Source organism: Mus pahari, chromosome 9 (genome assembly GCF_900095145.1).
Source record: "Mus pahari chromosome 9, PAHARI_EIJ_v1.1, whole genome shotgun sequence".
In the NCBI taxonomy this organism is placed as follows: Eukaryota; Metazoa; Chordata; class Mammalia; order Rodentia; family Muridae; genus Mus; species Mus pahari.
Window position 1 is genome coordinate 25,181,977 of NC_034598.1, and position 16,679 is coordinate 25,198,655.

Below are 16,679 nucleotides of genomic sequence, written 5' to 3' on the forward strand. Positions count from 1 at the left end.
TGGAACTCGGAGCATGCTAGGTAGCATGGAGCAGCAGCCCAGCCCCAGGAAGGTCTTTCTCAAATAGTATCCGCCACCCACATCTAGAACCTGGGAATGTGTGGCCGCACTGCCTGGCCTGTGGGTTTCTACCTGTTTATGGGCCAGCAGAGTTAAGGTCCTGCGGGGTGACTTCATGCTGACGAAAGGTGCTGGTCCTCTCCATTGCTTAACCACTTCTCTTTCCTTTGTGATGTTGATGGGATCTCCACTAGACAGAGGTAACCGTGGCGTGGCGGGCTGTGCCTGGATGCTGGTGTGTTGGTGCTTGTCCGTTTTCATGAGGCTCTCGCCTGCAGTGCCGCCTCTTGCTTTCTCGCTTGCATGAGATTGATTGGTTATGCTGCCTTGGTTTGAATTCTTAAAACCTCTTTCTTTCTCCCCCCTCAGTGCACAGAATAAATATTTCCTTAAGTGCCTGTGGTTGGTCCAGAACTTACGGACTTTGTTTCAAGTGCAGCCCTCTGGTGGATCCTTTGCAGTTTTTGAAAGTACCTTCAGTGAGGAGTTCAGAGACCAGGAAACAGTGCATCGAGCAGGCTGTACCGCTGAGTAAAGGGAAGGAGTGTATACTGGGAGCAAGAGTTGAGTCGGGAAGCGGCTTATTGCCATCAAACAGCTGAAACTCAGTAGCATCCACTAACATAATAATAGTGCAAAAGTCCGATTCCGGATTATACTTCAGAATATTCTTTATCCTAAATACTCTTCTGTGTTCTAGACTAAGATTAAGAATCCAAAAGGAAAGGTTAAAATTAGTATTTCAGAAGCGTATGTATGGCCTTGAGAATGGCTGCCTTCCCTCTGCTTCAAGATCACCAATAGTATGATTTTTTTTTTATTGTACTTGTACTTATTTATTTATTTATTTATTTATTGGAACCAGTTTTAGCTTTCTCTTTTCTTTGGTTATTTTTTTTCCTTTGTACCACCAAATAATAATCTTAAGAGTGATGCCATGTGTTCTAAGAGTGAGACAGTTCTGAAGTCGGGCCATGTGTTCGATGGCAGGAAAAAACTAAAACCAGCTTCTAACGTCAATGAACCCAGTGTTTAAGTGAAGAACAAATCACCTCTTGTCTCGGAATCTTCATTAGCTTAAAAACTGTAAAGGATCCATGGATTTTGAATGGCCGTCCTAGAAGTGCTTAGGGGACAAGGGAACTGGGATAAATGCCGGTCCGTTCTCCCTGCCTGTGTTCTGATTCAGTCATATCTTTTCTGTTTCCCGCTGGGACGTGTGCCTCTGCTAGAAAATTGCCCAGGAACGAGAAAAATTTGCTGATGAAGGCAGCATCTTCTACACCCTTGGAGAGTGCGGGCTCATCTCCTTCTCTGACTACATCTTCCTCACAACAGTCCTCTCCAGTGAGTATGAGCTTCCCGTCCTGTCTGTCTGGAAGGAGCACGGAGAAATGCAGATACGCTCAGCTGGAAAACAGCTCCTAGCTTACAGTTAGCTTACAGTTAGCAGACTGTAAATCCTACAAGATTCCATTTGTTTTTTTGTTTTGGGGGGGTTTTGTTTGGTTGGTTTTGTTTTTGTTTTTGTTTTTCCTGTAATTTGGGTGTAAACTCTCTTGAAAGAAAAAGAAAACCCAAGGTGTCAAGGTAGAATCTTTAAAGCCGACAGCCTGCTGGTTTGCCCCTGCTGTAACTGTGCTCTGTGTTCGGTGAGGACCAGATGCACACAGTAACTGCCATGGCGTGGTGCCACTCCGCACACCCCACTTCCACGTGGCATTTCCTCCTCTAAGGAAACCTGGCTCTGTTGTCCTGCTCATGCTGAGTGGTCACTTATTAATCTTGGAATGATATTTCTAGAGACTCAAAGCTCAGTTTTCACTTATGTAGAACACAGGTAAGTTTTAAAAGTTAAACTATCTAGGATGTGCAAGTCTGTGGCACTTTCTCTTAGCTGTGAATTGTAACCATTCAGAAAAACCAAACAAAATGTTCACAGCTCTCTGTGTAGTCTGTTAAAATGTAACTCAGGCGAGAGTCATACGCAACTGCAGAGCAGTGGTGAAGTATGGCCTAGCACAGCACAGTCCTAGGTTCACCCCCAACACTGCAAAAGACAATACCCGAAGTGGACCGGGTTTCAGACGCAATGTTGACAGAATGATTCCGAGTGCTCTTCTAGGAGAGAGATGACCATCTCCCTCACCTCTTCTCCTCACCTTATCTCCTCTCCTGCCACAGCTGAGTTTCTGTAAAAGATAAAACCCTGAGTCCCGTAGTGGCTTTGAGACTGGTTCTCTTTATGTAGCCTAGGCTGCCCTCAAACTTGGAATGCCCCTGTCTCAACCTGCAAGTATACCCTATCCTACACCACTGTGCCCAGCGTATGGGTTTTAACAGACAGAAGACAATTCCTGCCATGACCAGCTACTTCAGCCTCATTCCTTCCCTGTAGCTGCTAACAAGGGAGAGAAGAAGACTTCTGCCTTGTCACAGAACCCTGTGGGTGCCACTGCAGGAGGAATGTATGTGGCAGCCCAGTGCTACAGTGAAAATACCCATTAACATAGTTACAACAACCCCCAAATAAGCATACCTTGGCTTTTTTTTTTTTTTTTTTTTTGAGACAGGGTTTCTCTGTGTAGCCCTGGCTATCATGGCACTCACTCTGTAGACCAGGCTGGCCTCTTAAGTCATAGACATCTGCCTGCCTATGCCTCCCCAGTACTGGGACTAAAGGAGTGTGCCTTGCCACACCCAGCCCACACCTTGACTCATTTTTTTAAAAATACAAATCATTTTCTGGGTATGTCTATATACCTATGTGTGTGTGTGCCACAGGTGTGCAAATGCTACACAGCCACTCACTGTGGCTGCTGAGAACTCAACCCTGAGCCTCTGCAAAAGCAGCAAGCGCCCTAACCACTGGGATGTCTTTCCAGCCCCTTGTTGAGCTCCCCTCCCCCCACATTTGGAAGTTTTTCTGCTTCTCAGAGTCCTTGTGATGCTCTTCAGATGAACTGATGATGTGCTCATTTCCCACGCTTCAGCCCGGAGCGTGTACTGTGGTTGCCTTCATTTTACAGATGAAGAGGCTCGGTATACAAAATGTTCCAGAGCTCACCCCCAGACCCACGGTAAAGGAGTAGACATTTTCTGATAAGAGCCTAAACTGACCAGCCTCTGGGCTCCTGCGCCTGGCTGCCCAGCTCTCGGTGTCTGCGGTGTAGCTGGAACTCACTCGCCGCCTCTCTTTCCCTAAGGCTGAGCTACAGCAGGGCTCTGATGGCCAGCCCAAACATCCTTACAATCTCAATGCCCGACACTGTGTTTTCTACTTTATCCAACAAGCTGCCAGGGAAAACATGCACTAGGGTAGGGCTTGTAGCGGAGCAAGGGGCCATTACAGCCTAAACCCAGTAAATGCTTCCCAAGTCATCCTGGGAGAAGGCAGACAACTCCCTAAGCCTCAAGAGTTAGTACTGGTCCCTCGAAATGGCTCAGTGGGTAAAAGCACTTGTCACCAAGACAGGCAACCATGGGGAGGAAAAAGCCAACCCCTAAGCTGTTCTCTGACACTCACACACTCATGCACACACATACACAGAGAGAGAGGTGGATGGATGGATGGATGGATGGATGGATGGATGGATGGATGGATGGATGGATGGATGGATGATAAACAGGAATTGCTAGTCAGTTGGCATAGGACTAGAATGTGAAATGCATTAGTGTATTTGTCTTTCTGATAAACAGCACGTAGCCGGGCCATAGAAAGCCAGTAAGTAGGCCAGTGGGAAGGGTCACCCAGCTGAGGCAGGACCACCTATCTGCTGAGTCCCTAGCATTCAGTGGGTGGACTCCCGCCATCTCTTGGTGCTGCCAACACTGCGCCTTAGCGAACTGAAGCGCAGGACCCCAGGCAACTTGAGCTGTACTCTATTGTCAGAAAGAAGATCTGAGAACTATGCATGGCAGATTGTTCTTTCCCAATTTACCATGCCTAAAAATCAAACCGGGGAAGCTGCCTTCCTGAAAGATTATGTTGTTCAGTGTGATTTCTCATTAAATAGTGTTCATGCTCATGGAAGCTTTTTGGCAGTTTGATAAGAAACATCTTGTACATAAAGTAAGTACTTTTCTTACTCTTGCCCATATGAGACTTAGGTAAAGGGCCTTCCTTGGCCAGCTAACCACTGAGCGGCTCTTCTCCTGTCTCATACACACAGAGAGAGAGAGAGAGAGAGAGAGAGAGAGAGAGAGAGAGAGAGAGAGAGAGCTCAGAAACACTTTTCTTGCTTTATTTTGATTTTCCTCCTCCGCCCTAATCTCTACTTCAGAGTCTGGGTCATTCATTGTTTACCTTATTAATTGTACCTTCTCCAACCTAAATCGTTGAGTTACATAACAGCAATCACAAGTTTATAGTGATAGCCACTGCAGATGATTGCAGTACACATAGAGTTACGGCCAAGACACAGAAGGAGAATCTAAAGTATATTGGGGTTGGTGTGTTTGTTTCTTCCAAAGCCAGCCTTGCTGTTGGTACCCTAGGCCAGGAATAGTTTTTGTAGCTGTTAATGTCTTCAGTCTGCAGCTGTGCTGGCAGACTGAGGGAAACACGGTTTTTAAATTAATATATTTCATAACATGCTTGATCCCTTATGCCAATTCAGAACCCATGTGTTGTACTCTCCCCTAGGCCGGATTCACAGATTCTGCCATTTACACCCCATTTCTCTGGTCCGCTTTGATGGATTCACTGAAATTTTTTTTTACCATGAGCATCTGTATTAAACAGACTGTCTAGTAATTATATTTAAAATATTTACTAGCTAGCTATTCATCAATAAAATAAGTTTAGATTCTTATTAGGAAAGATGATTAATAATTATTATTAAGTAATTTCCAAAGCGCCTCTGATCCTTAAAGTAGGTTAATAAGAATCAAACGAGAATACGGAGGCACAGTTATTAACACCTCATTATCTGCACTGTCCAGCTGCAGCGCTGGCTCATGGTCCTAAGATGGAAGGTGGCCATTTTTCCTCATAACCAAGTACAGAGAAATGCGATCAGGATTTATCTAGAATGCTGGATATTATTAGTTTGGGTCATTTTTACTAATGCTATTCTACAAAATGACAGTGTAACTTAAAATCTGGCTCTTGCCTGTTGTCACTCGATTTTATTTTGACAAATGACTATTTATTTTGTATCCTTATCTCCATATCTATCCTAATTAAAATTGTTAACCCCGTGAGCTAATACCATGGGACAGTCTAGGCTGGGGAGGCAATGATAATGAGACATTTATAAAAGCTCAAGATGAAGTGTCTTCCTTACTGATCACTGTGAAGCTTCGGAAGGCACCAGAGAAACCCTGTGGCATGCCCAGTGCCTAGGGCTTTAAAGTTCGTGTGGGTCAATGACTATCAGGCATAACTCAGCACGTTCTGATTTTGGCTATTGTAGATTTTAGGCAATGAATAAAGAAGTTGAATTGTGTCTTTGTGGTAGCTGAGTTTGGCTGAGTAAATATTAAATTGTGTTTCATTGTTTTGTATATTTCTTATAAATTCATACACGTGCTGGACAGTCACAATAATGGTGATGATTTTAAAAATCCTTTCAAATATATAGTATGTGAGGTCATGTTTGAGCAGCTATGTGTGAGAACAGTATGTCATTTCAGTGACGCCAGGTCTCCAGAAAGCAGACGTATGACATCATTGTATCACCCACCACCCAAGGGAGGGTTTTACTTGAGATGAACAAGACAGAATTCTTCTGGAAGGATGTCTGACTTATGACAGTGTCATGTGGAATTTGGTGTCATGCCCTGTCTCTCTTCTGTTACCCTGGGGCAGACTGAAAGTTTCCCCTCTCTGAGTCACGGATAACCCTTCTGATTACTGTCCCCCTCATCCTCAGGGCCGCCCCTGTTTTCTTTGTCTTCCCCTCTTAGCTGGGAAAGTTCTGTGGGAACGTAGACCTCAGCAGTTAACCATGTTTCAGGGCCTTCTCTCATGGCCTGTAAGCCCTGGACTGGAATCCAGTGTTTATACCTACCTGCCTGCACACCTATCTACACGTCTGCCGGTATGCCCTGCCTTTTACCTTAAACATGCAGCTTACAATGTTGTGGATGCTCAGGCTTCATCATTGGCTCCTTCCTTGTTTCTGAAACAAGTTTTTAAGTGGCCATTGTAAGCTGGGTATAGGGGCACATGCCTATAACCCCAGCATTTGGGAGTCTGAGGCAGGAGGATTGCTTCAAGGTTGAGATCAGCCAGGATATATAGTGAATTCAAGTCCAGCTTGTAATACTTAGCAAAACCTTGTCTCCAAAGTGTCAGGATGAAGAGTACGGCCTTTTCCCCAATTACCATCTGTCCTAGAGAACCTAGCCAGCATAGTTTGCGGCACATACAATTCCCCCACATATATTTATTGGCTAGATAAATGAAATTTTGTGAGCTGTTACTTTATATATATTAAAATTTTATATTTCTGAACATACCTTCAGCTTCTTGATTAATATTTAAAAACTATTTTACATTAATATTCTCTATTATATATAAGCAAAGCCAGAAATTTAATTATAATAGCCAGAATGTTTTTTCTATTGGGGCACTTAATTGAAAACCAAATAGCTTTTGGATACCTAACAGAGTGGCATACAAAGAGGGTCTGTCAGATTGAATGGGTTAAGTAACAAACTCGGATTCTTTTACTAAAGCAGCGAGATCTAAGCAGCGAGGTTGCGAACTCCATCTCAGCGCAAGCCGTTGCCTTGGTTATTGAACTTCTATTTTTGAAATGAAGCCACACAAAATGAAAAGAAGGTCGAGTCGGTGAGCATTTGTCTTTAAGTTCTCTGGATACGAGAACGGGATTCTGTCACATAGGCAGATGTAATTTAAGTATAAGCCAGTAATGAACATGAAGAGAGTGTATTTCTGCTGTGGAACCTGACCTTATGCAGGTACAACGCGGGATTGCTTCATAGAACCCCTCCTGCAGGCACTCTGGAGAAATCGAAGCGCTCGGACATTTCTGACACTGAGTACACTTGACAGCACAGGCAGTGTCAGGACGGCCAGGGTATATAGATGGGAAACGTGGCTCTCCGGGATAAAGTCCAGACTGGCTGTAGACTGTCAACCAGAGCTGTCAGTCTTTACGCTTGTCTTCACATAGGAAGTTGGCGGTGGTGGTAAACATCTGGCTGGAATGTATTTTATTATGAAAATGGCGGTGGAAGGAGTTATAGGTAGACTGAGTGTCTATATAGCTGGAAGCTGGAGAAATGCAAAATAAACAAATAAATTATATGTATATATAAATTATATGTAATATACCATATGTATTACATATTTCATGAGAGGTCTTAAAGTTCAGAATCTCTTGACATAATATGTTTCATACTATCAATATTCAGAAACTTGAGCAATTGATCGATTAAGCACACAGCATTTCAATGAGGAGTAAAGGTCTCCTCCTAGGATTTCCAAATACCAGCAAAACTGGATCAATATCAATTTTACGTCCGTTCTGAGAATACATTAAATTTGTAATTTACTGTTTAGAACATAATAGAGCAGAAACATGGTGCTTCTGAGTGGAACCCCCCGGTAAGTGCTGCCAGAGATAACAGCTTGAGACCCTCTGGCTTCAAGGGAGTCTTGGATAGTGTGTAAATTGCAGAGTGTGGGCTTGTCTAGGCAGTATGCAGTGTCGGCATCATGACTGCACCTTGCATTTTGGGCAGCTCCCCCCCCCCAGCTCTGTGGAAAGGTTTAACTGTCAAGATTGGGCTCCATCCTCCAAGCTGTATGAGGCAGTCTTTCGTAACTGCCCAGAGATCTAAAGGGCTGTAGGATGTGTAGATGAACTAGTACATTCGGCCCTATGTCACATCCCCAGCACATACACGGAAACACTCAGTATTGATCGCCTCTGTGAGAGGCAGTTTGTTATCCCTCTTCTCCCTTGACTACCAAATCCTCAGAGTGTTCCCCAACTATGTGTACAGCAGATTAACTGCTTGGATCGACCTTTACATTTGATTGACGGCTCCCTCCTTACTCTGGACAGCCTTCATCAAGCACTTGCATAAAGTTCCTACCCATGAGTTTAGACTAATGAAATAATCACATATATAATGATGTTAGTCTTAAAACGTATATTGGGAAAGAACTCAGGGTGGCTGAGTTTTTTGGTTAGCCCATAAAACAGTGGCCTGAGCCAGCTACTATAAGCCTATGCAATGGAGTTCAATAGCATTCTTTTTTTAAAGATTGATTTACTTATGCATATGAGAACACTGCCGCTGTCTTCCGACACACCAGGAGAGGGCATCAGATCCCATTACAGATGGTTGTGAGCTACCATGTGGTTGCTGGGAATTGAACTCAGGACTTTCATATAATATATGTAATACAGAAATGTGGTCAGCAGTGAAAATGTTCATAATGTATTGATGAGTCAAAACTTACCCATTATATGATTCCATATATGTTTTCACATGTCGTGAACTTTCGTATTTTAGGTAGACATTTTGACTTGTTTGTCCAGGGACATTTCTAAATACTGTATTCTCAAAGATAGAAATGGATTTCTGATTTTACTCATTTCAATTTATTGAATGTGAAAACTGCATGTGTGTGCATTCACGTGGAGCAGGCTCTCTACTGGCCACACCCTCTCCTGGCCCAGCATGAGCTGGTTTTCACTACATGATGCTTTTTCACAGTTTGTGGTCTGGCCACCCTGGAGTGTGTTTAATGGAAATGTACAGCTGTCCGGCCACAACAGAAATAACCAGAAAATAATAGAACTTATTCTTGCAGGGCATAGGAAGTTACTAAATGGTAAGAAACTAAACTTTATGGTATAATCAAAAAAAAAAAAAAAAAATGTTTTAAATCTTAATTCCAGAACAACCCGAAGAAAGAACTTTAGTTTAAATTTTACTCCATAACAATATTTTTTTATAACAAGCTATAGTCTGGATGGGTTTTCTGTTCTACATAGCTTTACGTTTTCTTTCTTCCTCCCTTGTGTCCTAGAGACGTCAGACAGCACACATATAGGCTGCTTGCTAAGGAGAGAAGCTGGTGATGACGTCTAGATACCATACTGACTGACCTAGCTCTGAATGTAGAGAAGCTCATTTAATTCTTCACACTACCTTATGGGCTTGAGTGGACATTTTCAGGTTTCTTTTTAAACTTAAAGTAGATAAGGCTCTAGAGGAAAGTTCCCTGACGGCAAAGGAATGCCTCAGAAGGCCTGGGTTCTGGATAGTTCCACAATTCAAACTCCTGCCATAGGCTGGGGGGGCATGCAAGCTCAGGGACATGTCCTGTCCTCTCTCCTTGTCCAAAGCTCTCAGATCAGGAGGAGCAGATGTCAGACAAGCTGGAACTAGGGTGACTCCTGAGCCACTGGTTTCTCCTCCAAGTGGATCTGCAGCACCATGAGCTCCACCCAGAAGCAGCGAGTCACAGGGTCTCTGGCCACCTGCTGAGGGCCACCACTGTTCATACAGTTGAGGCTTCGTCACCTAAATACATAGGTCAGCTTTAGTGCCACTGTCCTCTTAGACAGTGATGTGCTGTGTGTGACCATCTGCAGAACCACTGGGGTGTTCAGGTCTCAAAGATGACAGTTGCTGAGGAAAGCCGTATCTGAGCACAGCTTCTCTGTAGATTCTCCAGCAAAACCCCAGGGAAGCCGCACATCTCCTTGCTTCCGCTGTATTGATCAGCCCACGATGAACCAGGCCTGGTTCTCTTAACTTGTTTTCTTCTGCCTTTGTCCCTCTGAATCCCTCGGATCCCTCCGTTCCTTGAAAGCCCCAGGAGACATGAAACGTCCTGGATCCCAGCGGGACTTGTCTGGAGTCTCGAGCATGTTGAACTTTTCTGTGTAGCTCGGATAGGTGGGGACCAAGTGCGATAAAGCATGCCTGCAGTCTCAGCCCTGGGAGGCTGAGGCAGGAGGATTGCAAGTTTGAGTCCAGTCTGGGATACATGGGAGGACCTTGCCTCACGATTGATTCTTCATATAGAAGAACCAGGGGCGGTGCAGATACATGGCCATTAAAAAAGTTAAACAGGTTGGGTTTGTTGGTTGTGTTCTTTAGCAGTGAGGCCCTCTTCAACTCCAGGCACTACTTGGCTCCCTGCAGTTGTTTCTGGAGAAGGGGTTCGGCACCAGTAGCAGAGCAGAGGTGAGAACCCACAGGCTGCCTAAGGCACCGACCGACCAACCGACCGACCGACTGACCGACCGTGCATGCGGAGAGTTTCAGCCCTTAGCTTGCTTATGTCTGGTGGTCGAGGGAGGCCCACGAGTAGGAGCTGAGTCCTGTGAGGATCTGACAGCTCACCGACCTGTAGAAGATTGCATTGCAAGTTAATCACTGTGTGGGACGCAGTCCCAGTTTCCAAGGAAGGCTTGAGCTCTTACAGGAAGACCTCCACAGCAGGTGACATCATCACTGTGCCAGCCCTTACAACACTGTTTACAATAGGTGACCTCATCCCTGCACTGAGCTCAGACTTCAGCCTCCAGGACTGGGACAGCTCAGGGGACCGCTCAGTTTCCCTACACCGGCCACCGCAATGTAACCCTGCAGGTGACAGCCCCAGACTCAGAACCCTCTGGGCAATAGTGTTAGCTGTCTGCTGTGTCCATTTGCCTTTGAAGCCCGTGGGTCACCCTTCCATGGACACTTCCCTCCCTCCCTCCTTACTGAGTGGTACTGAGAGAGCACAGTCCCAGATAGACATCAGGATGCTGTGGTTGGAGGGCAGCTGGCCAGTGCAACGAGGCACTCTTGAACCCAGGCATCCTGGAGGCATCGCTAGGAATCTAGCCATGGTAGATGACTGGGAACCAATCCTGAAGATCCCAGCCCACGCCTGGCTCTGGGTTGCTGAGACCCTAGCAGAACCCAGCTGAGACTTGAAAAAGGACCAGGGGACTCCCCCAGGTGGCTGTGCTCTCTCTGTTGGACTTCAGGATAAGGAGAGAAAGAGACCCCCAAACCCTGTCCTGGATAGAGGGAAATCTGAGAGGTTATTCAGGGAAGTGGCTTTGAAGCTCTGCAGGCTGTTAGAGCAATCCAGCAACCCTGCTGGTCCTCCTAACACCAGCTGCAGAGACCCTCCCCCCCCCCCCCCCCCCCCCCCCCCCCCAACACCTTCCAGCAGTAGGGAGGGGGGAGCCCAAAGGGTTTCCAGAGTACCTATGAAGGATTCACTGCCACAAATAAAACCAGACTGAAATAACCAGTCTAGGTCAACGAAAAGAGACTCCATCTGCTGTTGCTTAATTGCCTTTAAAATGATTCTGAGGGTATTTGCATTCTGGGAAGCTTTCTTCAGAAGCCACAGTCTCCCCAGGCAGTGTTGAGCCACAGCTGTGGTGCACTTGACAAAGGAATGCTCCCTACTCTATAAAGGACAAGAGTTCCTCCAGACATCCTTTCTGAATGCCAGTACCTGAAGCATTCAGAAAATCTCTGCTTAAAGCCAGGAGTGGTAGTGTGTGTTTGGAATCCCAGCGCTCCAGAGGCAGAGCTGGGGCATGTTGAAGTTCAAGGCCAGTCTGGATGACAGCCAGTTCCAAGACAGCTTATGTTAGAATAAGATGCTACCTCAAAACAAACAAAAAGAAACACCTAACACTAGCAGAGCTTTTAATTATTTAATTTTGAGACCAGGTTTTGCTCTATGCCCAGACTGATCTGTTCTGCTCTGTAGACCAGTCTGGCCTTGAACTCACAGAGATCTGCTTGCTTCTGCCTCCCAAGTCCTGAAATTCTAAATGTATAACACCACACCAACTATTTTTATTTTTGTTTATGTGTATGTATGTGTGCTTACATGGCACATTGTAACAGTCTGAAAATTGCTAAAGGAAAACCCTAGACGCAGATAGTATGCAAAAACAAAGATTGTTTATTCTGGGGAAAAAAAAAAAAAACAGCAGGAGTCACCCATCATCTAAAATGGCAATCCTAGACAAAGGCTAGCAGACCTTATAGGGAACCGGGGGAACTCTCTAGAAGGATTAGGTAATCTAAAATTTCACTATTGGGTCATATTGCTAGGGGCTCACAGGTGGTCGGTGGTCTGCACTCCTATGTCATGACACGTTCACTCATGTGATAAGATAGGGCTGCCCAACGCAGATGGCCCACTCTGAGATAAGATATTTCCCCAGGCCGTTCTCTGGGAGGGGGCTTTATGATCTTAGCTGGGTTTTATGGTCTGTTCCTAGAGCTGGTATCTTATGACCTAGTTTCTGAGACTCAAATGTCGATTCCTGAAGCTGGTACCTTATGGCCGTTTTTGAAATCAGACCTGGTCCTTAAAAATGCAGACAAATGGGGCCCTTAAATGGAGACAAATGGCGTTTAGAGTGTCCTTTCAACATAGATGTAAATGCCTCTGGAGACCAGAAGACGGATGTTGGGTCCCCTGGAGTTATAAGTGTTTATAAACTGCCTGATGTGGGTATTGGGAACCAAACTCAGGTCTTCCAGTCCCTCTTACAGAGTTCCCCCCTCCTCCCCCAGCCCTACAGAGAGCAAAACACCAGGGCATCATGCAATAACCTAGTCCATTAATTAAAAAAAAAAAAAAAAAAAAGAGTAGTCTTGTCTGACATCACATGATAACTTAGGCCATTATTTAAAAACAAGAAAATGTAGGCTTACTCTCAAAAGGACATCAAGTCCAGATGTAACTGTGTTTAGAGTGTTGCTTTGCGTAGCATTGCCCACTTAAGGTGCTTCGCAAATAGATCTTTGGGATGCTGGGGATCTCAAGTATGCCTGAGAGTCCTGGTAGGGCTAGTATAATGGCTCTGGGGGGTTGTAGGTCTGTCTGTCTATTTCTCCAGCAAATGAAGTGGTTAGCTTGTAAGAGCTACACAGTAGATTTGGGTTCCTACATAAGGAAGTTAATTAATACAGTTGGCAGAGTTTGGGTCTCAGAAGTGGAGACTTCCATCTCAGATAATCAGAGGTTGTCTGATCAGCTGTACAAATACAGTGGAGAAGCCGACCACTGAGTGGAGGTTCAGTCTAAAGGTTTTCCTGTCTCAGAATTCTCTGCTACTGCACCTCAGCGACCTTGTTATAGCCTACAGCATCCATTATCAGCAGGAATGATGGACATGGGTAGTAAATAGCTCTGTAACTGGAGAGCCAGGTTAACTGAAAGTCAGCTTGCTTAGAGGGTAACCTATTCCTTTGTCCATTGTTCCATCAGTAACTGAATGGCAGCCACAGGCAGCACGGGTCTCCCGCTTCGAGGAGAGCCACGGTTAGGGGTTCCCCTCCCAACCCCCCAAGCCCACCCCTTGTGCATAAGCACGGTAAGCAAAGTGACCCTGAAGAGGTAGCTACTGTTCTTGCCATCTGAATGTTTGACTTGGTGCATGCAAACAAACGACACTCTGTTGTTGTTGTTGTTGTTGTTGCTGAATCAGAAGGTTTAAAATATGCTCTGGGGTAGTAGTGGGTTGTTATTGCTGCTATCATTGGTGTCATGGTATGAAACTATTGTGAAAATAGATTTGTAACCGGATTAGACCTGATTAGACCTAGGCTCTGCAGCCTAGCAGGGAAAGATTGTCATGTCCATTTTAATCCATTCCAGCATGTGGCTAGACCGTAGAAATCATGTAGGAAATAGGATCCGTGGCTCTGTAAAGGGAAAGCCTCACTGTTTGCCCTGTGGGTAGCCTCAAGTTCAAAAGAATGCCCCTCTAGCCTTCCTGTGGAAGCAGGTCATGAGTTACCATAAACCTAGGACCCCCGAAGGTTGCCAGACAGCTAGATTTTAAAATCACTGTGAATTCTACACTTAAAGGGAAGCGGGGAGGCTTCCAGAGAATTCCCCAACAGCATGTCTTGAAGGCATGCTGTTTTGTGGCTTGTTTGTCTTCCCTGTTTTGATGTGGTTGGTGGAAGACTGAACAGATTAAGGGGATTCCTGACGGGGGACCTACATTGATGGGCTGGCTGGGCCTGCTCAAATGATAATGTACAGGGCTTAACCTCCCTAGTGCCAGAGGACAGCAGCGCAGCCTTGGTGTGTCCTTGCATGTGCCTTAATAAGCCACCAGAGTAGCTCCATAGACTGCCCATGCTTGGTTCAGAGGAAAGTTGCAGGAACTTGTACATATAGAGTGCTCTCTTGTTGGTAAAATGAATTTAACCTTAGTTGAAGGAAGAAGCATTCACCATGATTTGATGGAAAACTCAGTCACTTAAATATTTGTGCATATGCCTTCGTGAAACTAAAGGACAATAAGAATAAAAAATGATGGGACCATCAAAATGGTTCAGCAGATTAGAACACTTGCCACTAAACCTCATGGTGGCCCCACAAGAGGCTCATGGTGGAGGGGGAGAACTGAGATCTACAAACTTAACCGCTGATTCTGTGTGTACTTTAGCCAGTGCACACACATGCACACAGATGCTCCAGATATAAACTTTGGAATGGGGCTGATGGGATGGCTCAGCAGGGTTAGGTGCTTAATGTCAGGGTGACAGTGGCATTCGGTTCCCAGAATTCACATAATAGAACAGAAGAACCTACTCCTGAAAGTTAACCTGTGAGCAATGCGCGTCCACGCACACGCGCGTGTACACACACACACACACACACGCACGCACACATACACACACACACACACATTAAATAAATAAATAAAATGAAAAAGGATAAAAGACTATGCTAAGCTGGAATGGCAAGCACTCCGTGCTGTGCAGTGGAGAGAGACAGCGCATGCGTGGGAACGCGGGGCTGTCTCAGGCAGTTTCTAGCCATCATCCTCTTGTCCTCCCAACGTGCCTGCTCTCTACTGCTGCTTTCCTGTTTACCTGCTCCTTAAACACCAGCTTCTTCTTCCCTTTCCACAGCCTTCTCTTTACCCCTCAATTCTTTGGGGAGCAGCTCCATGTCTGACTCCTCGCCGCGGACCACACAATGTACCAGCAGCAGCTCGCAGCCCCAACCTTCCAACCTACAGTCCATATTTCCACTGTCTCCTCACCATCCCGTCGGAGCGCACTGCGGAGTCTGTGAACTTAGCACGGACCCCAGTAGCAGCAACTTCATTCCGTCACCCCTTTCACATGGGTTTAATCCCTTCTTTTAAGTGACATGTAAGACACTGAGTCATGTAAGCCAGTCACGCAGTCACCTTTTCACTGTCCACACATCTCAGCTAACTAATCATACATTCCACAGTTCTCCCTCCCTCCCCCCCCCGCCTCCAGGCACTACGGATTCCTCCTCTCTCCATTAGCGCTGCCCACACCTCAGTTCACATAGCCCAGTTTACAAGAGCTGCTGAGACCTACTCCAAAGCTCACCTCCTTTGCAGCTCATCCTCCAATGCTGACCAGACAAAGCCTTTCTAAATTTGGGCCACTATTCAGAGTCTCCATATTGTCCACTGTCATTAATCCCTCAGGCATCACAGAAACTAGGCACATAGTATAGGTGAGTGCAGGGGTCCTAGAGAGAGACACCAAGGAAGAATGGGAGAGCATGGTTCATGTTCAGAATTTTGAACAGCATGGCACAGCTCCGAGAGTCTCGAGTTGCCTCTGGGTCTGAGGTTAGACCTGAGCCAGGTTTAAGCTGCCGAGCATTGTGTCAGCAGGTTTCATTGAGATGAGTGCCTTGCGTTCTCTGCTCTGTAGAGAGTGACGCAGCAACTCACTCAGGTCAGAGCATCTCAGCATGAAACGTATGTTGTTCCAAATGAGTGTGTCTCTGTGCTCTTATTGGATCACGGCGTGAGACTCAGGCCTGGAGTCAGGGTTGCTCTAAGTCCAGTCGCAGGTCGGCCATGGACTGATGCTCTGGCCTGGATGGGTCACTGCTCGATCGCCTGGATGGGTCACTGCTCCAGCCTCAGTTCACTCCTCTCGGTGTTTCTGTTCTGCTTCGTTTTTATTGTTGCTTTAACTCAACAGTCTATTGACTTCCTTATGTTCTAAGCAGTAAGGTGGCTATAGCTCAGATAAAATCTAGCCGTTTTTATCATTTTGTTTCAATACCAAAGCAGACTCAGGTATGGCTCCTTTAAGATTTAGAGAGACAAAGTCTTACTAATCTGACTCAGAAAATAACCATTTTCTTCCACTTCTATTGTGCAATGGATACCAGCAGGTGGCCTACAGGAAGTTTTTTGGAGTTTTTTAGATTTCTTTGAAACATGAATGAATGAATGAGTAATATTTTTTTTTTTGCTGTATGTTTAATTCCAGTGACATATGATCATGGAGATAAACTGTTCGACCACGCATAGTAGCTCTTGCCTTTAATCCCGGTGCCTAGGAGGCAGAGGCAGGTGGTTCTGTGAGTTTGAGGGTGGCCTGGTGTACAAAGCAAGTTCCAGGACATGGAGGACTACACAGAGAAACCCTGTCTTTGAAAAACCGAAGGGGCGGAGGGTTGCAGGGTTTGCTCATAACAGTAAGTCTGCAGAGAACATATTAAGGGCCAGACTCAGCGTTGACCAAACTGTCTGATACTGAGGAAAAGAAAATGCTTTTAAAAAGAAGAAACAAGCCAGGCATGGTGGCGCAGGCATTTAATCCCAGCACTCGGGAGGCAGAGGCAGGCGGATTTC

At 45.6% G+C, this 16,679-nt stretch overlaps 1 protein-coding gene across 3 annotated transcripts in view; it reads left to right on the top strand.

Annotated features, from left to right (window-relative positions):
• Positions 1 to 16,679, top strand: part of Micu1 (mitochondrial calcium uptake 1) — a 154,835-nt gene that overhangs the window by 66,048 nt on the left and 72,108 nt on the right. For 2 of the 3 annotated variants that reach the window (XM_021204600.2, XM_029542289.1), the window contains 2 exons: positions 255 to 260; positions 1,293 to 1,407. In XM_021204600.2, coding sequence (XP_021060259.1) covers positions 255 to 260; positions 1,293 to 1,407 — 121 coding nt within the window. The remainder of the gene's footprint in view (positions 1 to 254; positions 261 to 1,292; positions 1,408 to 16,679) is intronic. The other variant, XM_021204602.1, reaches the window with a different exon arrangement.